This window comes from Folsomia candida, unplaced genomic scaffold (genome assembly GCF_002217175.1).
Source record: "Folsomia candida strain VU population unplaced genomic scaffold, ASM221717v1 Fcan01_Sc001, whole genome shotgun sequence".
Classification (NCBI taxonomy): Eukaryota; Metazoa; Arthropoda; class Collembola; order Entomobryomorpha; family Isotomidae; genus Folsomia; species Folsomia candida.
The window spans coordinates 24,568,504-24,591,092 of record NW_019091193.1 but is presented as its reverse complement, the minus strand read 5'-3'; the positions used below and the strand labels follow the sequence as shown (position 1 = coordinate 24,591,092).

At 38.9% G+C, this 22,589-nt stretch overlaps 7 protein-coding genes across 13 annotated transcripts; 3 read left to right on the top strand and 4 right to left on the bottom strand.

Moving 5' to 3' along the window:
• Positions 1–308: 308 nt before the first annotated feature.
• LOC110863140 (transforming growth factor-beta receptor-associated protein 1) lies at positions 309–4,595 on the top strand. The gene is made up of 17 exons (XM_022112388.2): positions 309–583; positions 645–697; positions 778–856; positions 941–988; positions 1,112–1,243; positions 1,326–1,571; positions 1,770–1,930; positions 2,006–2,144; positions 2,228–2,377; positions 2,475–2,510; positions 2,586–2,675; positions 2,750–2,839; positions 2,924–3,201; positions 3,295–3,688; positions 3,773–3,918; positions 3,988–4,144; positions 4,231–4,595. Exons 1-17 carry the CDS (start codon positions 506–508, stop codon positions 4,420–4,422), a joined length of 2,469 nt encoding a protein of 822 aa, XP_021968080.1. The 5' UTR covers positions 309–505; the 3' UTR covers positions 4,423–4,595.
• On the bottom strand, positions 4,414–5,422 carry LOC110863141 (cyclin-L1). Its single transcript, XM_022112389.2, has 2 exons — positions 5,154–5,422; positions 4,414–5,048 (listed from the first exon to the last, which is right to left on the bottom strand). Exons 1-2 carry the CDS (start codon positions 5,341–5,343, stop codon positions 4,600–4,602), a joined length of 639 nt encoding a protein of 212 aa, XP_021968081.1. The 5' UTR covers positions 5,344–5,422; the 3' UTR covers positions 4,414–4,599.
• Positions 5,423–5,988: 566 nt separating this feature from the next.
• Positions 5,989–9,129, top strand: LOC118432983. Its single transcript, XM_035844494.1, has 5 exons — positions 5,989–6,457; positions 6,533–6,621; positions 6,710–6,989; positions 7,108–7,215; positions 7,319–9,129. Exons 1-5 carry the CDS (start codon positions 6,409–6,411, stop codon positions 9,127–9,129), a joined length of 2,337 nt encoding a protein of 778 aa, XP_035700387.1. The 5' UTR covers positions 5,989–6,408.
• A 117-nt stretch (positions 9,130–9,246) lies between these two features.
• Positions 9,247–12,521, bottom strand: LOC110841663 (solute carrier family 22 member 15). Of its 2 annotated transcripts, none has more exons than XM_035847027.1 (11): positions 11,894–12,521; positions 11,680–11,807; positions 11,405–11,610; positions 11,084–11,305; positions 10,987–10,997; positions 10,835–10,892; positions 10,455–10,733; positions 10,218–10,373; positions 10,104–10,145; positions 9,926–9,998; positions 9,247–9,848 (listed from the first exon to the last, which is right to left on the bottom strand). In XM_035847027.1, the coding sequence occupies exons 1-11, from the start codon at positions 12,015–12,017 to the stop codon at positions 9,594–9,596; spliced, it is 1,554 nt and encodes a 517-aa protein (XP_035702920.1). In that variant the 5' UTR covers positions 12,018–12,521; the 3' UTR covers positions 9,247–9,593. The 2 variants fall into 2 exon arrangements, with proteins under 2 accessions (XP_035702920.1, XP_021943045.1); XM_022087353.2 differs by having other exon boundaries at positions 10,104–10,130.
• Positions 12,522–12,622: 101 nt separating this feature from the next.
• LOC110862346 (bolA-like protein 3) lies at positions 12,623–14,604 on the bottom strand. 6 transcript variants are annotated; one of them, XM_022111549.2, is made up of 5 exons: positions 14,523–14,604; positions 14,402–14,450; positions 13,055–13,383; positions 12,882–12,970; positions 12,633–12,812 (listed from the first exon to the last, which is right to left on the bottom strand). In XM_022111549.2, exons 3-5 carry the CDS (start codon positions 13,350–13,352, stop codon positions 12,747–12,749), a joined length of 453 nt encoding a protein of 150 aa, XP_021967241.1. In that variant the 5' UTR covers positions 13,353–13,383; positions 14,402–14,450; positions 14,523–14,604; the 3' UTR covers positions 12,633–12,746. The 6 variants fall into 6 exon arrangements, with proteins under 6 accessions (XP_021967248.1, XP_035702927.1, XP_035702928.1 ...); XM_022111556.2 differs by lacking the exons at positions 14,402–14,450; positions 14,523–14,604 and adding an exon at positions 13,938–14,340 and having other exon boundaries at positions 12,623–12,812; XM_035847034.1 differs by lacking the exons at positions 14,402–14,450; positions 14,523–14,604 and adding an exon at positions 13,800–13,931 and having other exon boundaries at positions 12,623–12,812.
• Positions 14,526–16,863, top strand: LOC110862323 (putative sodium-coupled neutral amino acid transporter 7). The gene is made up of 7 exons (XM_022111509.2): positions 14,526–14,667; positions 14,745–14,863; positions 14,940–15,253; positions 15,340–15,538; positions 15,625–15,760; positions 15,867–16,486; positions 16,585–16,863. The coding sequence occupies exons 3-7, from the start codon at positions 14,978–14,980 to the stop codon at positions 16,821–16,823; spliced, it is 1,470 nt and encodes a 489-aa protein (XP_021967201.1). The 5' UTR covers positions 14,526–14,667; positions 14,745–14,863; positions 14,940–14,977; the 3' UTR covers positions 16,824–16,863.
• A 14-nt stretch (positions 16,864–16,877) lies between these two features.
• On the bottom strand, positions 16,878–22,339 carry LOC110862337. The gene is made up of 7 exons (XM_022111531.2): positions 19,642–22,339; positions 19,034–19,474; positions 18,415–18,932; positions 17,940–18,325; positions 17,722–17,864; positions 17,518–17,641; positions 16,878–17,429 (listed from the first exon to the last, which is right to left on the bottom strand). The coding sequence occupies exons 1-7, from the start codon at positions 21,245–21,247 to the stop codon at positions 16,907–16,909; spliced, it is 3,741 nt and encodes a 1,246-aa protein (XP_021967223.2). The 5' UTR covers positions 21,248–22,339; the 3' UTR covers positions 16,878–16,906.
• Positions 22,340–22,589: the final 250 nt, after the last annotated feature.

Sequence of the window (22,589 nt, the reverse complement as noted above, 5' to 3'; positions counted from 1 at the left end):
TAATCATAATACAACGACAACAATAACAACGGTGTGATGGGGCAATTCATTCTCCATTATTGACAATTACAAATATTTGGTGCAGGCAGGCGTATATATGTGCATACATACAGACTGTACATATGTTAATATATAAATACCGGTGGAATACATACGACATATGATGTACAATTTTGATATAACGAATTATATACATGAAAATTTAAGGAAGTGTACATAACTTGCATACTTCATGTGAGATTGCTCCGGATCAAGGCGGACTAAATCCATTCCTTTTCAAAGTATATATGTGTACTTGCACTAGTACATAAAGACTACATTTGTACATATGACATATGAACACAAGGCTTTTTTGACAGATCTAAACTGATTTGTTGACCACTTCATCAGATGATTTTGTGGGGACCGGTGTGATCGTTCAAAATATGGACAACAATTAGAAAATTCAATGTTCAGGGCATAGTTCAAGGCAATTAAAAGTGAATATTGTACTCGCTCTGGGAAAATGGAGGTGTCCGCCCCAAAAATATACGATATTCAGCTAGTCATTAACAGTATTGAAGTTGAAGGGAATGTTGCAAAGGTGAGATCAATGCCATACTCAACCGTTCAGGATAAGATTCATTTTAAGGTGGTTTCCACAGGTGCTATGTGTCGAATGTTGTGGGACCCGGATGTTCTTAGGGACAGCCGAAGGGTATGCAATTCTTACGAACATGCAAAAATAGACTACATAAAAATACACTCATAAGTCAATTGTAAATTCTCCCTTTGCAGGTACTTGTTGGAGTATTTTATTACCGACCAAAAGTCCAAGACATTCTTTAACCGGGTTCGTCTAGTTAATATAAACAAGGTACATATTTAAATTCAGCAAACAATGCCATGTACATATATACATCAAATATCCACTGAGGTCATGATTACTTGCTGGTTACAGGGACAACCAATTGTTCAAATCCGAAATGCATCAGCTCTCGACACGTTGGTATGAACATAAAATTTATAGAATATCAACAAAACTAAAGGCATTTGGCAAACTTTTATTAGTTTTATTGAATAAGGATATCAAATTCATATGGACTTGTTTATCACCTTGATATTTTTTTAGATCACTTTGTCTGGAGGGACTTTGGCGATGTGTGATAGTCAAACTATGGAACCCAAAGGGAGCAGCATTTCCTCCGTGTCGTGCTTTGCTGTAGATGACAATCCCATTGATGGAGATCCCTTCAGTGTTTCCGTAAGTTAGCAAGAATAGAGAAAACTAAATATTTCGAACAAAGTAAGATGGACTCAACCCATCCTGGCATTTCATTTTTCAGTTATGCTTCGTCAAGAAAAAATCAATTATTGTAGCTCAAGCTTCGGAAACGGGATTTAACATCGTAAAGGATATAAGTCTGGATGCTTTGACCATCTCGTTGGCCATTGAATCAGGGCTTTGTTGTGTGGGTCTGGCCACTGGAAAGTATATCATCGTCAACACCATGGCTCAAAGGAAAACCATGCAAGACTTGTGCGAATTTGACCCCAAAGAAGTTCTTCCCAAAGTTGTACATGTTGGAAAAGTGAGCACATTAATATACCTGAACTATAACGTCCATCAAAATTTGATTCCCGCGTTCGTATCCCTACCATACTAATAGCATGGGAAGGATACGAGCGCGGGATGATGGAAGTTAAAGTTCAGGAGTATTATGATTTATTTGTTTTGGCAGTAAAATGCACATTCTATTTTTTTACTATGTATTACTATTTCATTGCAGGAGGAGTTTCTTGTGATTGGCCCAGGGGGATTGGGAGTGTTCGTAACATCTCGTGGAACATCAGAACGACCTCCAATAATATGGTCGGAGAAAATTCATCAGTTGGTGGTTGACGGTTTAAATGTTGTAGCGGTCGGAAATGATTCAATTTACGTCAGCAGGTGAAATCTTTTGTACAATGTAATATTCGTTAATATACTTGTCGCTAATAAGGATTTTGTATTATGCCAAACCAGTTTGTCGGACCCTGGAAATAGTAATCTTATTCCATTTCCTGGGGCCAAATGCTTATCGCTTAGTGAAGGTAAATTGTATGTTGGAACAGCCCGCAGTTTATACAGATTCATCCCCATTTCGGTTGATGAACAAGTTGAGGTAAATCATGAAGTCCTCGGGCTACATAAAACAAGTGTTTATAGAACCAGGGACATAACATCAATGAATAATTCTACCTTTAGGCGTTGTTATCAGCAGACAAAATTGACCAAGCATTCACTCTTTTGGAAATGGCTCATCTTAAAGCTGATAGAAAGGAAAATTTGTTTAGAAAAATTCACAAACGAGCTGTATTTCACCGTATGGCCGAATTTGAACTTAGTCTTTGCAAGGTTAGCAGTTATTTTAAACTCAAATCGTACGCATTATAATATGAGGCCACAATATTCAATGAGCTCTATATAACTATTCAATAATGATTAATTTAAGGAATCCATCGGGCTGTCTCATATAGACTTACGAGAGGTACTAATAAATACGATATCTTTGCTTATAAGTCAATCTTATAGCACTCAAGTACACCATGTAAATCTTGTTTAGATTTTAAATCTTTTTCCTGGGATTCTTCCAACGACCACAATTTTTACAAGAACTTTACCACAACTTCACAGTTATGCAGATATTAATCAAGTATATTTACCACAAATTCTAAAAACGTTCTGGCTCAGTTTCATTGTTTTATGGTCTATAATTTCTTATATTAGATGACGAATAGGGACAGTCACAAAAATAGGACGTTAGCTTCATTCTTGCTGGATATTTTGACATTTTACGAGCCAATGTACGACTCAAAGGTAAAGTTTAGTTCTAATTATTCATCCTTACCGTTCACTTATATTAAAGCTGTTTAATTAATATTTAAAATCTGCATGTTTTAGGATCTCTCAACCTCGACAATAAAACTTGCTGCAAAATTCAACAAGTCAAAATATATCCTCCTATTGGACGACATTGACAGAATGACTGTTGATTACGATGACGTTTTCGAGTGGATGGAGGAAGAGAAAATGTTTGACTCTGCGGCACTGCTTCACAAGGCTAAAAGGGACTTGCACCGTGCACTTGATACTTGGATACGCCTTCTCACCGGAGAATTAAAATGCGGAGACAATGATGAATTCGAAGGAATAGATGCTATTGTTGATGCACTTTTGAGGTAGACCAATGTAAATGCATGGGCGGATGTGCATGTAGTGCAATCCAATATGGGTATGTTAAACATTCACCGTTTTATTATATTATCTTTCAGCTCAAATGAGGAACAATTGGTGTGGAATTATTATTACAAGTTGGCAAAGATTGATCCTGACAAAGCAATACAAGTTTTTACTAAAAGAAATCCATCTCCTGCCTTCCAGCCGCTGGAAATTGCGGAAAAATTATCCTCGCAACCTCGAGTTTGTCGAACATATCTTTCACATTTTGTGACGATTAAAAACTTTGAGGATCCAGATCTTCACACATTTTTGGCAACTTTATATATCGATGAGATTTTGGGAAATCCTGAAATGGAAGACTTACAGTCTGTGAGAGAACAGTTTAGAATGTTTTTAATTAGCTCCAATTGTTTAAAGGTTCAATATCTTATCGGGAAATTATCCACGTCTACTCTCCGACTCGAATTAGCAATTCTTCATGGCAAGGTGCATACATAATACATAAATAGGTTTCATAAAGTCAAAATTCTTGTGTACTGATTTTGGTGTAATGTTTGATTTTTTTGTAAGGCTGGAGATCATGCTCCTGCATTGAAAATTATTGTCGAAGAACTCCAGGATCACTCGTTCGCTCGAGAATATTGCAAAAATATTCAGGATAGATTACAACGAGAGCAAGCATTTATCAGCCTGTTCAAGAGTTACTCGCCCCAAAGGTTTTTTGTTTTTATTTTCTAATGCAGTAACAACGTTCAAACTTTAAATATAGATTGTATGTTTCACAGTGAAGAACCGGAACTGAGCCCAGAGTGCTTGAATGTCTTGGCGGATTTCGTTGAGGACTTTGATATTTCTTTGATACTTCCCATACTTCCTGATGACTTGAATTTGACTATAATTTCCAATGTTCTTCGTCGAGCAGTTCGTCTCAAGATTCACAAAGTTAGTAATTTATTTATGTATGCTTGCTGTGTAGTAAAGTTTGCATATATGTACGCGTTACTTATATAATCATAAAATATTATTAGATGCGGCAGACTAAATTGATAAAAGGATTGTCACAGCGTGTGAATGTGGACTATCAACTAGAGTTAGATTCACGTAATCAAGGTTATCAAGTCGACGACGAAAGTGTGTGTGGGGTGTGTTGGCGAAAATTTGATTCCTTGGAACCTCTATTACACAATAAGGGACAAGTCGTTCATTCAAAGTGTGTGTAACAAAATTTTATTTATTTAGTAAGACTGTATGTATGTATTCAACTTTGAATAAAAAATGTTATGCATGTTAAATACTTGTTATGAAAAACTATAATATAGTTATCATGTAGTTTGGGAATAGATTATATAAATTAAATATTTTAATAAAAACGACCCCCTTTCCTCACCATGGATGATTTATTCCTTACCATTTGCCTGAAATGTAGTTTGTTGACCCACAAGATGATTTTCCTTATTGGCATTATTATGCTTATGGCTATGATGACCGTGTTTGTTACGACGAGCTGCTCTACGTCGTTGTTGTAAACGATGATTGTGGTGGTTGTGATGTTTGACATGGTGGGTAGAATCGGTGTCGAGCGTCTCAAGATGTCGAGATTCCCGAGGTCGATTCTTTCGACCTGACGTGGCTTGTTTTTCCGATTCAATAATTCCTTGAGAGCCACCTCCTTCCACCTCCTTCTCTGCCTTGAGGATGTCGCCCGGCCTGGTTCTAATTTTCTTGTTGGGCCGACCTCCTCCTGCTCTTCTGGAATGAGGTCTGCGATGGGTCCGATGTTTATTCTTTCGTCGAGAGTGTTTTGGCTTCTTCGTCGTCAAAATGATGCTTCTACTTTCTTTGCTAGCTGTGGAAATTGAGTTGAAACGATTAAATTACTGTTCATGCTTGTTGATCATCGTTCTCTTCGTATTTATTATGATTTGTAGTGCATTATGTAATTATGTCTCACCCAATTCTCGGAGTTGTTGTAGTTCACTTGATAAACTTGGAAACTCGTCATGCTCATCGTTTACTTTAATGTCAGGATTTTTGTTGTCCTCCTGCTTCTTGTTTCTATTATCAGGTTTCTTTGCCGAACTTATCGTAACTTGAAGCACCACAATTAGAAAAACACACGCAAATAACGTTATGAAATTCATGATGTTTTTTAGAGGAGCAAAATGTTGTGGCTACTTCTTCCAAGCAAACCAAAGCAATAATAAGCAACAATCCTTCTCATGGCATTTTTCTACCGATTTCCAGTCGTTCATTATCCTTTCTTTTTGCTGCTGACCAAAGTCATTCATGGACATACTGACTGGCAACCTGTCTGGCCAGATTACTGCACCTTTTTGTAGTAATCTTGGTATGAAATCTGAAAAGGTTTCACAATTATGCCTCAGGTGTAACCCTGTTGTCTTCATTACCATACGAGTCTTCTGCAACTAAAATGTTTATTCCGTAATGCGAGTACATAGTACAATGTAAATATCTATGCTAAAATATCTACATACACAACGCGTTCCTCGAAAAATGAATGCGGTCCAAAGGTTGGATGGAATCTATTATTGTTTACAAAAATTTCTGTGCATGAATTCATGCTTTACAAATGCATGAAATTTATAGAACTGAGAACTTATTATGGCGAATAAGTCCTTAAATTGCTAATAAATTTAAAAAAGATAGAGGATGAATGTTATTGTACAGTATTCGCAGAAATTCAACGTAATTCATCGAAATTTTTTTCAACGTAATTTTAGCACTTTGAAATCGTCCGTCTGACGATGAGACCGTAAAATTTTTACGAAATTTTTCTTTATTAAAAGATGCTTCAAATTAAATGGAACAACATATTATTATACAAATATATTCATCATACGATAAATTTAGACAGAAAACTTTATAATATAAAGATCTCCTGCAGCTTGTGTCCTGTTGGAAGACCCAAAAAGGCTACACTCTCTCCTTGCACTGTGATACTCATTCTCTGAATAAAATAAAATTCTCCGAAATCAAGTTACCAATGGCCACTTTAAATAATGTAAATCAAAGTATGGAAATAGAGAAACATTTCATTTTACAACCTAGCTTGACACTTTATCATGCAATCTTATTACAATACTGCTAATGATAATGAAGTAAATTATTGTATACATATTCGCAGCAGTGGAAAATTATTATACGCACAGACTGGCACAGGAAGCAATTACAGACATACGCAGTAGATGATGGATTCAAACAGGTCCTGCCCTTTGATCCTACTCATAATCTTTGGTCAGTGTCACTTTCATTCGCGAAAAAAATCGCCAGGATAAATTAATTTTACAAACATTAATGTACGTACAACAGCTCACAGTGTTATTGCGGACCAGGACAGTTATCGTGGTGACGATGCTAGCGTACCAGTGCTTCCAATGAACGTAATGGACACAAATATGGTATTGTACCTAATGTTGCGTGTATATATGAGTGATGTAAATCTAACATTGTCTCAAATTTCATGGACCTATGGAAATTCATATGTAGGAAGCTGCTTCAGTCCAAAACAGTAGTATTGCCAAGATGGGAGTTGATCCGGAAACCGAAAAATGGGTGCAAACTCTACGTGACCACTTTCTGAGCTGGGGTTATAATCTGGATCAGATCCCCGAACCGTTTGGCACAAAGAAAACCGAGGGCAGCATAAATCTAAGTCCGGAATATCAAAAAGTTTTGAAACAACTCGAATCTAGCATTCCGGAGAATGTGAGACAATCGCTTGACGCAATTTTGAAGGATGGTGGAATTGATTCGAGTCGTAATGATGGTTTGCATAGTTAATCCAATTGATTTAGGATTAATTAAAGAAAGCAATTATATAGATTGCGTTAATAACAATCGTCAGCTTTAAGGATTCATTGAATCTAAATCAAGACTAACAATAGGTAACATGACCAAGCTGACCGAAATTGAGGAAACCATGGACCAGATTGTTCGTGAGAATAAAGACTTCAAAATGAACGCCTTGCTAGCTCCACACATACTTCCGAGTGGTATGAGAATAAGCCATCCTACAGAATAGTTTACCTAATGCTAATATAACGGTCACCTCAATTTGAAAACATGATTTAAAATCAATTATGAATATATACACAGAACCATCAATTGTAAACCATCGCAATCACACAAGTTTTTGCGATGAGAAAAATGGACCATGCGAAACTGACGATGATGATGACGATGATGGTTCTAACCAAGAGATTCAGGCCCAACTTGCTGATCAGGAGCGGATTAAGGCCGACGAAGAATCGTTATTGGAGCTTTTGGCCGAGGTCAAGTTTTACCTGGTGAAAGAAAAGCCGCTGACAAAAGTTGAGGAAGATGAAGCCAATTTGGACGTGGACAAAATTGCTTTCTTTGCCCATGACATTGCGTCCATCGCAGGAGGACGTGCTGCCTCGACGGCTTATAATGACACAAACAGCAGCTCTGTGTTATCAAGTGAGAATGCGTCCCAAGAACAACTTGTAGCCAATGAGAGGTTCATAGCTGAAAGAATGAATGAAGATCCATCCCTGGATGTTTCGGTTCTAGGAAATTCTGCAAAAGAGACAGGCCATCAAATGGGAAAAATTGCAGCAGAATTAGCACAAAGTGGACAAAGTGATGAGGACCAGGCAGTAAAACTTCCGTCCACCGGAGAAACGTCGGAAGCAACGACGAGCGCAGCTTATACAGGGTCGCACAATAATGCATCCGAAAATATTAGTTCTGCATCGAATGAGGATTTATTTAGAGTGGAAAAGATTGACTTATCATTGATAAATTTACTGAACCAAGGAAATCAGGCAAACATGTATAATAATCAAGGCAAGAATGATCAAAAGATACACAAACAGAGATTTCTTAAGCTCATTGAACCTTTGAGGATTACCGGGGACAGGGAAGAGGACAGAATAAGGGTAGCAAAAATTGCGAAAATTATGGAGGATATTGAGAAAGAGCAAATACATATGCAAATATTGGAACAACGACTAAACGAGGAAAACTCTTACAATGAGAAACAGAGATTGAACGATGAAATTGGGAAACCACACCATCAACTGCAGCAGCAGCAGCCGCAGCAGCGCATTGTTCAGTACCAGACGCAGCTACCCCTTCGTGTCATGATCCCAAATGATAAGTTGGAGGAATTGAGAAAAGATGAAGCTCCGCAGGGTCCACATCTGCCAAATTCTCCGTCCAAGAAAGAAGACACACTTGCCCTCAGCAGTCCAGCAGACGCAACGAATAATATCATCCCTGAGGTCAATTTCAATGGTGGGTTCCCAGACAGCATTGATGAACTAAAACAAAAATACCCACAAGGGAGGTGGCCAGAGGAAGTGAAATCCGATCTTCTTGCCTCAAATAATATGGCGCAACGAATTGAAAACATCATCATTGCTCAGCCCACGAGTCGTTCTGCTAAACGGAAAAATGACGAGGGCGCGTCTCAAATCCTACCAAACGTTTATGGAATGAATGAAAAGTCGTCCTTCAAAGATGAGGCAGCAAAACCCCGACGTCGTTTGCCGATTAACATAATATTTCATGATTATGATGACAATAGTGACAAATTGGAAGGTATAGAAAATGGGGGTCGTGGTTATGGACATTCGAATGTCCATAACATGAATCAACCAACGCCATATCATTTGTATCAAGGACAAGCAGTTGGACAGAGAGAGTTCAGGAGGAAAATGGGTGGTGGGATTAGAACCCATGGAGGGATTTCAAAACGTGAAGAACGAGTAAACCATCCAAGAAATGAGTTGAGTCCAGAATATTTGGAAAATTTAATTGCTAACGAACACAGGAATAGTAAGAAGAAAGGTCAGAATAGAAATCATCAAATTCAAGCTCACGGTCGATACATTAATAGAATGCACCATATACGGTCAAACCAAATTAATCGACTTAATTAACCTTCGACTTCGATAACTCCTTCGACTTAATCGATAGTTAATCAAACTAAATAACATAGAATGTGTATTAAATATATACATGCATACAGAAAAAATTGTACTCCAAAAGGATAGAAGTTGGTGTGTCCATGTTAAAATACTTAGCTTTACTTGTATTTACTTCATAAAATATTTAAACTCGACAATATGAGTCATCATCACAGCTAACTTATTAGTAGACAATAAATGTCACCATAAAATTCTAAGGCACTCGGTAAATACAATAATATCATTCAGTCTCAATGGTTATTTTCTGTGACACCACTAAGGAATATATTATATCAAATAGATACACTCATCTGGATTTTTTAATGCCCATTAATACCCGAACATCTTCGTTGCTCATGGCAAGAAGAAATTATGAGCGGTCTGACAACTCCACAAAGTGCAAAAGGTCAGAAGATTCCAAATGAGCGAAAAAATATTTACGTGGCTAACATGTGACTCGATTTGTATATTTCTGAACTATCATTCGTCTCCTCTTCTGATTGTTCCAATTCATCGCTAGCTAATCTTGCATACCGTCCTCTGACGTTTCTTAAATTACTTTCTCCCTTCAAGTCATCCAATGTTTCGGGCAATGTTCGGTTAAGCGTTTCTTCTAAAAGTAAGTTGAGCAGCCCAGAAGATAAACTCAATATTCCAAATATTGTAAATTGAAGTGATGTTTCAACAGAATCCTGGAAGCGTAAAACCACTTATAACTTTTTTCTCTATATAGATACGGGTAATTTTAAAATTAAATGGTATTGCTCACTGCTAAACTGATGAAAGGGGCAACTATTCCGCCCACTCTTGCAAACAATGAACAAAGTCCCAATCCACTATTTCTAATGACATGCAATACAAAATGTTGAATTATTATCTTCCATAGACGAAAGAGACACACGACTCTCATACTTATTTATACGCACATAGTGTAGTAGGTAACTCACCTAATGACGGTTGGAAATAATTCAGCGCTGAAAGTTGTAAAACTCAATAAAATATTACATATTACATTTCAATGATATTGGATTCAATTCAGAGGTAATAGTTATTATTAAAACCTGTGAATATAAATTATGGCGAAGCTCGCAGCAATACAAAGTTTTCCGACTAGAGCCAAAATAAAAATTACTTCTGGATGGTTGATCACTTCAATAAGAATGCAGGAGATGCCTCCGATGACCATAAATATACTCAATGGTAGTCTTCTACCCAACCTGAAAAATGGAAACAGTAAAACCACATGTTTTAATTTGCCAACCAACGAGACACAAAGATTAGTTGCGAGTAGTACATACCAGTCAATTAGCAATGCAGTAATAAAATAAGCAGGTAATTCAACGATCCCGGATAGCATTGTTGAAACGTATATATTACTTCCGAGCTTGTCGGATGCCAAAGTCAAACCGTAGTAGACAACGCTGTTAACGAACCAAGAGTAGAGCTGAACCAGTGTGGATACTGTTGTTTTCCTTCGTCTGAACAGATCACAGAGGTGTCCACGATGAGCATTGGGTGGAGGAAGATTGATTTCCAAATCGGATGGGAAAATCATCCCGTTTCTATCTGCCATTGTCCTTCATAAAGATGATAAATTTTTTATATATAATCTTTTTTTGCTTGAAAAAATGTGTCAAAATCACACATGTTTTTAATATTTCTTCAGCTTAATAATTACCTTAGAATATGCTTGGCTTCTCTTATTCGCTGATGATTAATTAGCCAGCGGGGAGACTCTTTTTGGAGAGATTTATTAATTAGTTTTGGAGAGATTAAATATTTTATTAAATTATTAGTAAACCGCAAAGACAAATTTTTTTGGCTTTTCACCTGGTAGCATTCTGGAAAAACATGGGTCGCAAATATTTGAAATTAATACCTTAACCAGCTAATAGTGTAAACAATTTAAGCAAGTATGTAATCATACATGAACAAGAAGAAATACAGAATCCCAATCGATGTTGCAGCTGCAGACAAAATTCTCCAATTTGTAAACGCATAAGCCAACAAAGAGAGTATTACAATGCCAAATGCAAAGAATACTTGAAAAATGTTGCCAGCAATTCCTCTCTTGGATGGGCCAATCAATTCACTAGAGAGCACGAAACTAGACAAAATATTTCCAGCAGCAAAGAACCCAACACAAAATCTGCAACATGTAGCATGTCATACACGATATTAGTTATTATATAGATTAGAATTAGATCAGAATTACGTCGGACAGTTCTTAAATTTCATGTTAGGTTACCGTAAAACAATGTAACCCCAGTACCATGGGACAAAACTGGAAGCAATCCCAAATATTATCATTCCCATTAACGTCCCAACCAGCGTCTTCCGTCGTCCAATCCTGTCTGCAACAGCCCCCAAAATCACAGCCCCGATTCCCACCCCAGCCATGAAGAAGGACTGCACCAGCTTGGATTTGTAGGCCTCATCGCAGATAAGTGACCACTGCGGATTTATATGTCATTGATGTGATTATCTTTATTATCTGTATATGTAAATTTAATTAATACTTACCTGTCTAGCATATGAATCGGGAAGATGGGTAAACTGGACGTGGTCACAATTGCTCAAAAGATTCTCGGGACAGGTATTGTTTACTGCTGAACCATTGCTGAGGATGCAGGTAAAGTGTGGCTGCTGACCTATTACGATAGAATATTACATTCAATTATCAAGTACTGACACTCATCCTCAATGAACAAATAAATAAAGGCTGTTTATTGTGTGCCTGTGAAAACGGTTTGGACCAGGTGAAGTGGAGCATAGAGATTGAAGAGGCCGAGGGACAAGAAGTAGATCTTCTGTTGGACACCAAATTCTCCAATTTGAACGTACACATCATCCAGGTCCATCACAAGCGTCGAAAACCCACACGGTCACGGTTATGTGTATTTTTATGAATGCTTCGCTCCCAATGTCAATGGAATTAGACCACTTGCTACACTAAATCTCATTGTCGATAAAATATCTGCATTGGTAAAATCAGGATAATCTCTAAAAAGTTAAATTCATTGGTATGAATGAATACAATTATTGTGATTTTGTTTGTCTTGTGAAATAAATTAATCTTATTACTAATCTATTTTGAAGATTTATATAATAATAATCAAGTTGAAAATTGATTTAAAGTTAACGCTGCCATTAGCCATTAACTAGTTTGTTACTTTCTCAATTTAATACGTATACATTTCTTTGATAGTGTATCCTAAATAAATGCGTCTCGTGCTATCTCCTCTTCTAATCCCAATACGATAGCACTAAAAAATTGCTTTATAATCCATTCTTATCCATTATCGTTGCAAGAATGTCGATTAAATTGAAATCATAAAATAATAAAAATTTACGAAGCAAGAGCAAGAGGATAGAAGCTACAGCTGGAGGAGCAGCACAAAAATATCATGTGGCACAAAGCCCCAAATTATGCAACAAGTGCGATTCATCTTTGTACAAAATTGCATTCAATTGCATTGCATTTTTGTATACACTTCTTTTTATTTTGTATCCCTAAAATTTTCCATTAATCAACTAACATGATTTAGCAATCCAGATAAATATAATGCGTCTCTTCAAATAATGTCAACTCAAACTGTTGGAGATTGCGTCTGAATCCGGATGCCGTGCATGTCTTTGATTTCATTTTTCAGTGCCTGTAAAGAAATTTCATATGAGCATATTAGGCTTACGGATATGGAGTGTTCTCGCGTCTAGATTCTCACCGTATTGACTAGTTGATGTTGTTTTACGATTGATAAACCGTCGAACTTCTTATCTTCGACAAAAATTTGATACATGGAACCACAACCTCCTTGAGTTCACAAAATCAACAAATAAAGTAGATAATGATATCTTAAAAGTGTATATGTACACATCTGTTGTTAGTCTTTATTACCAGAAATATCTTCCACCTTGATATTAACGGCTGATGGAAATGACTTTTGTAAAACGGATTTAATTTTAGCCTCGCCCTCTTTACCACTTGTTGCAGCATTCGCCAAGCCGCGACGACTTGTGCTGCAGAATATCAATGTCGCCGCAGTATGGCGTGGACGGGATTGGAAACATGTCCCCGTGCCATCTGGGGCCAATGACAACGAATGAGACAGGAAACGGTTTTGTGTGCAAGGTTTGTGCAAGGTGTGGACAGAAATGAACCTCCGAAGAATGACGCTGCGCGTTACTAGCCCCATCGTGGCCGTGGTCGGTCATGCGAGTTCGCCGCTATAGATGACATAAGGAAAACAACAATTATACAATTATACTAAAGTGTGTGGATCAAAGTATGTGGGCTATACTAAAGGTGATTTACGTTAAATGGGGCGAATTTGAAGCTTAATAACTTAGGCGCTATATGTAATATCGCTTTGAAATTTTAGGCCTTAGTAGATCCTATTCTCATGATTGTTGGTTTAAAATTTCAAGTCGTCGCTAGTGTAAAAAGGGCCTGAGATACAAACATCCGAAAAAAAAGTCACGAAAAAATGTTTTTCAAAACACCCAAAATTTTGAGGTTTAGAATATTTTAAAATTCTCTAAAATTGTTAATTGTTCATAGAATTTGATGTCAATGGTATAAAAAATTTTGGCATTTATCTAGCTTTCATAAACAACTTAAAATCGGGTAAAAAAAGTTTCACCTCTTTGAATACCAGCCCCAAAACAACTCAGAAACTTTTTTTGTTGATAAAATGGAACTTTATATCTCATCATATTTGAAATTTTTCTATGATTATTATTTTGTCAGTTAGAGGAGGCCTTTCTTAATATAATGGCACCTGGTTGGTTTTCCAAGTTTTAAATTCGATGTTTGGTATGGATTTGAAGTAGACCGATGACGCTTAAATCGCGTGGGGGCTATTTTTAGGTTTTCTCCAAAAATACAGCCAGTTGTATTTGGGGGAAAAAATTAATTGTTTTGAGTTCCCTGCACACTGGGGCATAATATATGCCACATTTTAGTTTTTTTACTTCGTCAAGAACTTTTGTAGGCAGCAATTGGGAGTTGGAAAAAGTGTTCTCCACACTCTCTTGCTCTGGGGTCAGTTGGGGGGGTCATTTCTGTCTTGGGAGTTAATTTTTGGTACAGACACATAGCCATGGGTCACATGTTATTATGCTCAAAATTTGGGGTCAAAAGTCTAACAAGTTTCGGAGTTGTTGAACTTCAAAATCGCCCCATTTAACGTAAATCACCTTTGGTAATATTAAATTGTCACAAGTTATGTATGTCTCAATTTACCTCCTCTACGAATTACTTAATTTCAATCACACAAACTAGATTACAATCTCTGTCGTAAACAAGAATGAAAAGTGAAAACACCAACAGACAACGAATTTTAGCAATTTATTAAAAGCTATACCGGCTTCTTTACAAATTGTGAATCACAATCATTCCCACAACCCATTCTTTCATAAAAGTCAGCTGACGGGGGAGTTTTTTCACTCCTTACATTGGATTGATATGAATGGAGTTTATATCATGCATTGATAAACCATATTCTTAGGGTTAGTTTAACTGTCAATCTTGTTTATTTTATGTTATCATCAGTCTATTTAGTTGTTTATTTATATTTTGACAATAGAACATCGAAAGAGAAAGAGGAATGATTTTTAATTGCTCATATGAGAAGACAGAAGTTTCATCGACTTGCACTGTATGTACTTACTGTCCATTTCCGTTCTGGAATATTGTACAACCAAAGTGAGTGTTAATAAATTCGTAGCGTGGATAATTTTGTGATTTTTTCTAAATTGTCCTTCTACTTCTTGCACTATAGATTGATACCATTTTTCGTTGCGTTTCCGCTCAGTCAGGATGAATGTGACGACAACCGAGGAGGATGTCCAAGTCGTCCAAATTCAGGCAGAGGGTCACTTACTTATAAATGAGGCCGTGGAGGAGAATGGTGGTGACTTGAGCCCTTTGGCCGAGGATAGTTTCGTGAGCAGCAGCACTGAGGTCCAATCGCGTACCGGATGGTTTGGGGCCAGTTTGCTCATTGTGAATGCTGCTCTGGGGGCTGGATTGCTGAATTTCCCCTCCGCCTTTCACCAGGCCGGAGGGGTCGTCACGGGTGGTTTAGTTCAGTTGGTATTGTCAAATTCCTAGTTTCCATAAATCTTAAGAATTTTTGGTGCAGGAAACTATTTGAACAACTCTGATTGATCTGATTTCAGGTTTTGCTAGTATTCATAATTCCTGCACTTCTCATACTTGCATACTGCTCGGACCTAAATGGCTCAAAAACGTTGCAGGAAGTGTTGTCCTTCACTTGGGGAAAGCGAGCAGAGAAATTTACAGCATTTTGCACGGCGTTGTACTGTTTTGGCACATGTATTACATTTCTCATCATTATTGGCGATCAATTCGACCGAAGTAAGGATTACTTGTATATTATTTGTATTGCCTATTATATTATGTTCTATTCCATATGGCTCTTCTCATTTCATAAATATTTTCAGTTTTCGCCAGCTTGTACGGTCACAAATTTTGTCACGAGTGGTATTTGAATAGAGACTTTACTGTGGTTATTACTTCCATGTTATTTATCCTGCCGTTTTGTTATCCTAAGCAAATCGACTTTTTGAAACATATCAGGTAATTTGAATAGCTTGTTTGGACCTACATAGTGTAGTCCTTCTTATATACATTTTGTCGATTTGGTATATATATTATTGCATATTTCGCCTGGTTTTCTTTTTAGCTCTGTTGGAGTAGTGTCGGTCATTTACGTTGCGTTACTGATTATTGCAGAATATTATAATGGGAAATATATTCCTGGAGAAATCAAGACTCGACCAACAGCTTGGACTGATGTGTTTTTAGTCGTCCCCACTATTTGTTTTGGTTATCAATGTCATGTGAGCGTGGTTCCAATATACTCGTGTTTCAAAACTCGTAATATTAAGCTGTTCAGTGCAGCAATGTTCTTAGCCATTTCAATTTGTGTGTTCACCTACACGGTGGCAGCAACTTATGGATATCTCACCTTTGGGTCTAAAGTTGAAAGTGACATTCTCAAATCCTATGATGCACGGGATCCATATGTTTTTATGGCTATCATTGCGATTTCCATAAAAACCTATACGACGTATCCTATACTCAGCTTTTGTGGAAACGCTGCCGTATGTGACCTCTGGATTGAACCTCAGGACGACCAATCCAGAGTACCAATCAATCCCCGGATTAAAGATAACTTTAGAGTCTTGTGTGTCACAGTGTGGTTTTTTGCCTCGTTGGTTTTAGCCATAGTTCTTCCTAATATTGGAGCAGTGATTAAATTGTTGGGAAGTCTGGCTGCTGTTTTTATCTTCATTTTTCCTGGTACGATTAATTCTAATTTACCTTATTACAAAAAAAATTGCTTATCATTTTGCAAGTGGCAATTAAAGTAAATATATTTATGAATTCCCTTGTTGCAGGAATGTGTCTTTTAAGAATGTCTGAAAGGAACGAAGTCTTTAATCGTTTGCGTCCCACGCTGACCTTACTAGCAGGACTGTTTTTAGCTTTAGGAGGTTTTATATTTGGATGCGTTTTTACTCAGGCCATAATTGTTGACTATATCAAAGACAAGGAAGAGGAAATTCCGTTATGTGTTCCAGCATCTTCTGAATATTTTTATTACATAAATGTGTCAAGGAAAATTTTATATGCATAATAATAAGAGTCACCCAACCAGTACTGTTATACATACTAAATACACACCCTTTTTAGAGCACCCTTGACAATTGCATTATTGCGTTACAAACATGTGTTAATGCACCCATGTGAATAGCAGTCGTGAGACCCATCATCGACACTATCATTACAATTGTTGAACTCACTAAAGCTATACGTAAACTGTGGCAAGGAGTGTATTCCGCTACTGTCATTTACGGCCGATGTACAACGCTGGTGGTGTTTTCGACCCCTTTCGTTGTCCAGGAACGGGAGCATGGGAGTACTGTTGTATCGACCTCGGGCATAGTCGAACGCACCACACACGGATTTTGGTCTCCCTCCTGATGAGTCGCTCATCACCAATTTGCTACTATCGCAAGTTAAACTCATCAAATTAACTTGCCGACCTGCCCCAACATTGAGTCGAACTCCACGTTTGTTGCCGTAAAAAACGAGATAGATTTTTGTAATGTCCATGATTTTAAGGGCCATGTATCTGTTGAGTTTAATGACTATTCTTTGGCCTCCAGAATTCCACTGCCATCGTTGAGCCATCTTTCCGACACCCTCTTGCCGATATCCTCCGGAAGGATTATACTGAACCCTAATATGAAGTAAAATTAAACAGTGTTTGTGTAAATAATTCAAATGCATATATGCGCCTCAGTAATAATTGTCACTGTATTTCTCACTTGACAACTCCACTTTCATCGAAAACTGCACCTTTTCCACTACAACTTAAATCCGCCATAACGGCTCTGTCAAAGAAGTAGAATTGATCAAATGGGTCTCTGATAACTAATATGCGACTCGATGCTGAAATAACGCGACAAAAAAATACGCTACATTGTTCGATCTTTTAATGCGGAATTATAATATTAGTATGTAATGAGTACTTTGTGCAGGAGCTGATATAGCCACTGCAAGTCCACCGTGGGGATAGTGAACCCTTCCAGCTCCATTCTTAAATACGACGCAGAATGGTTGGCCTGTTGGGTAGTATCTCAACGCTATTGGACTTCCTCTTGGCCACTGCGACCTGCAAAACCATCGTTGATGATAGTAATCAGTCCTTATTGCATGCCCAACAAACAACTTGTGCGTGATAGCGTACAGTGGAAACTTTTTCTCAATGTGTGCAAGCAGGTTGTCCGGTAGTGGAATTGCGGGGGCCTTGAGGGGAGACTTGAACAACTTGGACACCATTTCCCAACAAGGGTTCATTATGGCATTATCATCCAACTGGTCTCCTTGACCTATCCAAGAAGTAGTATTGCTGACGTGATTGATTGTTGAATGGTCATTATTGTGCTTGAGGTGCTTGTTGTTATTGGTCCGAACAGTGGTATTGTGAGATTGTTGCAGGCTCGTGTCAGTCGTGGTCATGCTTATCTGACCCTTATTTATACTACTTGCGTTATCTGCTCCTGCTTTGGCAGAAGATGTGATCGAATTTCCTGAATAATGTACTGTGTCCGACAGCATATCATCTTGTTCATCCTGGAATATGTTCAAAATATTTGCATAACTAATGCAAGTAGTGACCTATATAGCTTTTGGTGTATATATATATATATATATATATTTACCATATTTTGGAGCGGAGGAAGTTTCATTGGGTCAGTTTCGGAGGGAAAAATGTTCACTGCTGCTTGAGAGCTGGGGGATGAATCATTCTCAGTGAGACTAAGCCTGGGCTTGACCTCGTCTCCTGAACTGCCTGGATGCGTTTGAGCCTCGCCATCCTGCGTTTTGCGACCACTTTCTGCCAATTCTTTCTCGTGGATAAAAGATCGACGTTTGCGTGCAGAATATTTCTTGATTCCCTTCAAAGAAGACTTTCTCCCCATCCCTCCGTCTTTGCTGCTGCCCATTATAAAACTTTTGGACTTATTCCGAGACGAAAAGGCCCTTGACGAATCACCACCGAGAAGATCGGCGGAGGAATCTATTCCGTCGCTTTCGTTCGTTTCGTTGGTGGAAACTCCGGAATTATTTGCTGAAGTTGGTTGCGTGGGATCGCCTGGGACATATTCCAGCTCATTCATGACAATTCCCTTGTCCAACCTCTTCTTGATAACCTTGGACGTCCTCTGGATCAGTCGATCTGAATGAAAAAGTAGTTATATGATATGTGCTAATATTATGTAGTAGATACCTAGAATCATTTTTGCGATTGAACGGTTCGTTAGTTTACGTAATGCATACTTGTCACTTCCGCAGTGGATGGACGTGGCAAACCTTTAGTTCTTGCTTCGTCCCTGAAAATCTGTTTGTACTTTTGTATGTTTCCAGGAATTTCAGCATAGTTGTCCAAAGCTCCCGTGGTGTCCTCCATGAGGACGCTCTTTGAAGGAATGGAAAATGGGTCAAGGGCAGCATTGCAACATATAGATTCTTTTGGAGGAAGTTCTGTGAATAGTTTGTCACAGGGAATGGGCAACTTTCCCCACAATGAAGCTGGACATCCAATGTACGAATGTCTTTTTGAGGCGTCGCCACCACCGGCTCTTAAAGGACCAGCACTCTGAATGAAGCTGCTGTCCTCCATAGCTATCATTTTCCTCCAAATCGCTCCGCCTTCGCCAGCCAGATCGTCCAGCAAGTAGTCACTGTCCAACGAAATCTCAGGATCCTTAATCAATGACACTAAAAAACATTTAAAATACCAGCAATTGATTAAATTAATAACTATCCAATTTGAGTTTTTAGTTGGTCAGCAGATTAGTTTATGTATAAGCTTTTCATATCTTGGCAACAAATACATAAAACTAATCATGTGCGTATATATAAGTGATATTAATTTCAATTTTCACCTGGATCAATTCCATGCACGAGTGCGATCTGAGCTCTAAGTTCATCAGGAATCCCATTACTTTTCTTTTTAGCTTTTTCTTTTAGTTTTTTGCTGTTGGGCTTTGCCTTCACGAGGGGGGAACCATCTCCTCCGGGAACATTAGGAGTTGACGACGATTCTCTGCTAATTTTAGATAAGGTTTGACCATCTTCTCCATCACCAAAGTTATTTGCCAGCATTGCCTCCGACTTTGAAAACATTTGTCTTGTCTTCCTAGACTCTTTAATGTCGGCTTGGCTTTTATAGGCCCGCTTATTGTTATAGTCAGACTCCCGACCGTAATTGTCTGCAACTCCCGTGCTCCTGAAATCACGTTCACTTTTCTTCCTCAATTCGCGATCCCTGATGTTACTCGGTCGTCTATTGCCGCCACCAATTTCCTGATTCTTGCTTGACCTTTGACCACCACCAAATTGACCTTGTATATCTTTACTGGACTTTAGACTGCCTTGCGTTTCCGGGCCTTTACTTGTCAGTTTCCCACCAAATTCACCACCATCTTTGCTCCACCTTCGACTGCCGCCCTGAGCATCTTGGTCCTTGCTCATTTTCTGACGACCTGCTCCTTGTGGATCCTGATTATCCCTCCGGGTCTGCCTTGCATCCATTTCCCCCCGGTCTCTACCTGATTGTTGGACAGCTTTGTCTCGACTAGACCGCTGGGCATTACTTTCCTGTCTTCCAGCGAGTCTTGGACTTCCCACCTGCACTTCCTGTTCTTTACTTTCGCGTCTGCCTCCAGTCCTCCGATCCAAAGTCATTTCATTGTAATTCTCCTGCTCATTTCGCCATTTCTGGCTGTTACCCACCTGCGTCTCACGATCTTTACTGAACCTTTTTCCACCTGTCCCTTGCTCCTGATACTGTATCCCCCGATCCTTTAATGTCCGTCGCCCGCCATTCTCCTGGTCACTCCTCCACTCAGCGGCACCGCCTCCATTTTCTGTCTTCCCCTTTTGTCTCCGAGATGGTCGATTGCCATCCTCTGTCTCCCTGTTCCACTCTCGCCCATCTTGCAAACCTCGAGTTTTACTTCTTTGTCTTCCATCGGATTCTGGTTCTATGCTCCCCCGCAAATCTCGCTCTCTTGCAGGTCTTCTGTTGCTACTGCCAAACTCTCGATCCTTACTCCCTCTTTGCTGACCATCTCCATCCTCGCCCCTCCGGGGGTAATTTTTTAATCGATGTTTGTAACCACCATTCGCATCATTAAAGAATTCTTGTCCTCCTCCTCCTGGCGCTCCTGGGTAATTTCTATGTCCAATTCCACCGCCCATGCCTCGGTAGTGGTCACTTCTTTGGGTGCTTTGGTCTTTGCTGCCTCCTCGTCGCCGACCTCTGTCTCTGCTGCCTTGACCGCCAGCACTGACATCTGGATTGCTCCATTTTCTGCCCTGATTTCTTTTTTCATGATAGTCTTTATCTCTCGTCCTTGCTTCTTGATCTCTGCTTCCAGTATTTCTACCATCCACGTCCACATGACTCTGTCCAACTACGTTGAAGTTCATAAAGTTAGAAAACCCATTGCTTCCATCTGGAGCGCTTTGCGGTCGTCCGGACGCCATTTCAAGCTGGGCACGTTTAAAGATGTCTCCTTTCCTGTATTTTTTTCCGTAGGTATCACTGAACCGGTATAATTAAAACATTAGTCCAAAACCGCACGATGAGTAATAATTTTGATTCGAAAAACTCACTCAATATAGGATTGAAATCTTTGGTCGCTGTGAAGTGGATTGTCAAACACGACTTTGCCCAATCCGTGTGCATAAACGTCTGGTATTTTTAAGGGAGCAGAGCAGGGGATGTCGCACAAAATGCTAGCGACCACTCTGGCAAAATGAGTAGCAGGCTTCACCCGAGGACTCGGAGGACGTATGGCTGGCAATGGGCGTGGCGGAACAAATCGTATCGACGGAACCGTCACTTGGGGGAATCCTGTAGTTTCCAAGCTTTCCAAGTCAATCTGCAGGCCATCGTCATTTTCTTAAATGTTTAGAAAAGAAGAAATCCCAAGTTCAAAGTGTATACTCATACATAGATATTTAATTTTATAATAACAATGCATCAATCCTAGAAGTAAATTGTTTACCAATGGTTTTCAGCCCAGCGATGAACGCTCCAAGTTGTCTGAGCCGAACTTCGACGGGCAAATTGTAGTGGTTCCTGCCTTTGATGCCGACGAGGTACAAACGGACAAACTCGACAGCTTTGCTCTTCTTATCTGCATCCCCTCCTCCCCAGTGGAGTAGCCATTGCTCTGCCAAGTTGACAATGTGACCCAGTTCTTTGTACATTTCTAGACCACGTCAATATGCCCAAAATAAATATTAATTTGCGCAACTCAAGCACAGATATCAACAAACAATAATACTAAAACCCGTGAGACAGGATAATTTACCAGGATCAGCTTCCAAGAGGAGTTTAAATATTTCTTCAATTTGACTCGAGGCCTCCTTTGGCATCATGTCCATCATTAGTTTCGAGGAATCGGCCGTCGTGTCAAATATGATAAGGAAAAAGTGGACCAAAAGTTGTTCCAACCGTGTCAACCAGTCCCATGCAGTTATTCCTACTTGGTTTCCGAAATCCGTCTTTTTGTGAGCGTCAAATTTTGTCAATGCCGAACTTTTTTCCGACTCCTCCATAGATATTTTCTCCACAGTTTTCTTCACGGCTGGCCTCGGTTCCTTGTGATGCCCTGAACCCTGAACCGTGTATCCTCCATCCACATTAACATGGACATGGTCACCATGAATGTCTGGAAGTTCGCTAAAAGAAGTTGTCTCCCATGAAGAAGTTTTTACTAGTTCCTGCTGATGATCTTCATTTGCATGATTCAAATTGCTAAGTGGTTCAGTACGATGACTCAATGTCGGCTTTATAGTCTCAGGTGACGCATTGTTAGAT

What these genes read in the sequence shown, in the direction of transcription:
- LOC110862323 (XM_022111509.2), top strand. Translation starts at nt 14,978, where the DNA reads ATGAATGTGACGACAACCGAGGAGGATGTCCAAGTCGTCCAAATTCAG. An exon ending in CGGGTGGTTTAGTTCAGTTG is followed by an intron (nt 15,254 to 15,339) that starts GTATTGTCAAAT and finishes ATCTGATTTCAG; the next exon opens with GTTTTGCTAGTATTCATAAT. An exon ending in GACTTTTTGAAACATATCAG is followed by an intron (nt 15,761 to 15,866) that starts GTAATTTGAATA and finishes TTTTCTTTTTAG; the next exon opens with CTCTGTTGGAGTAGTGTCGG.
- LOC110841663 (XM_035847027.1), bottom strand. Translation starts at nt 12,017, where the DNA reads ATGGACCTGGATGATGTGTACGTTCAAATTGGAGAATTTGGTGTCCAA. An exon ending in TGGGGTTACATTGTTTTACG is followed by an intron (nt 11,306 to 11,404) that starts GTAACCTAACAT and finishes TACATGTTGCAG; the next exon opens with ATTTTGTGTTGGGTTCTTTG. An exon ending in CCCCTTTCATCAGTTTAGCA is followed by an intron (nt 9,849 to 9,925) that starts GTGAGCAATACC and finishes TTACGCTTCCAG; the next exon opens with GATTCTGTTGAAACATCACT.
- LOC110863140 (XM_022112388.2), top strand. Translation starts at nt 506, where the DNA reads ATGGAGGTGTCCGCCCCAAAAATATACGATATTCAGCTAGTCATTAAC. An exon ending in TTGAAGGGAATGTTGCAAAG is followed by an intron (nt 584 to 644) that starts GTGAGATCAATG and finishes TGGTTTCCACAG; the next exon opens with GTGCTATGTGTCGAATGTTG. An exon ending in CATCAGCTCTCGACACGTTG is followed by an intron (nt 989 to 1,111) that starts GTATGAACATAA and finishes ATATTTTTTTAG; the next exon opens with ATCACTTTGTCTGGAGGGAC.
- LOC110862346 (XM_022111549.2), bottom strand. Translation starts at nt 13,352, where the DNA reads ATGGGGCTAGTAACGCGCAGCGTCATTCTTCGGAGGTTCATTTCTGTC. An exon ending in CAAGGTGGAAGATATTTCTG is followed by an intron (nt 12,971 to 13,054) that starts GTAATAAAGACT and finishes TGTGAACTCAAG; the next exon opens with GAGGTTGTGGTTCCATGTAT. An exon ending in AACATCAACTAGTCAATACG is followed by an intron (nt 12,813 to 12,881) that starts GTGAGAATCTAG and finishes ATTTCTTTACAG; the next exon opens with GCACTGAAAAATGAAATCAA.
- LOC110863141 (XM_022112389.2), bottom strand. Translation starts at nt 5,343, where the DNA reads ATGAATTTCATAACGTTATTTGCGTGTGTTTTTCTAATTGTGGTGCTT. An exon ending in ACAACAACTCCGAGAATTGG is followed by an intron (nt 5,049 to 5,153) that starts GTGAGACATAAT and finishes CAATTTCCACAG; the next exon opens with CTAGCAAAGAAAGTAGAAGC.
- LOC118432983 (XM_035844494.1), top strand. Translation starts at nt 6,409, where the DNA reads ATGATGGATTCAAACAGGTCCTGCCCTTTGATCCTACTCATAATCTTT. An exon ending in ACGTAATGGACACAAATATG is followed by an intron (nt 6,622 to 6,709) that starts GTATTGTACCTA and finishes ATTCATATGTAG; the next exon opens with GAAGCTGCTTCAGTCCAAAA. An exon ending in TGATTCGAGTCGTAATGATG is followed by an intron (nt 6,990 to 7,107) that starts GTTTGCATAGTT and finishes GACTAACAATAG; the next exon opens with GTAACATGACCAAGCTGACC.
- LOC110862337 (XM_022111531.2), bottom strand. Translation starts at nt 21,247, where the DNA reads ATGGCGTCCGGACGACCGCAAAGCGCTCCAGATGGAAGCAATGGGTTT. An exon ending in CGTGCATGGAATTGATCCAG is followed by an intron (nt 19,475 to 19,641) that starts GTGAAAATTGAA and finishes AATGTTTTTTAG; the next exon opens with TGTCATTGATTAAGGATCCT. An exon ending in TTCCTCCGCTCCAAAATATG is followed by an intron (nt 18,326 to 18,414) that starts GTAAATATATAT and finishes AACATATTCCAG; the next exon opens with GATGAACAAGATGATATGCT.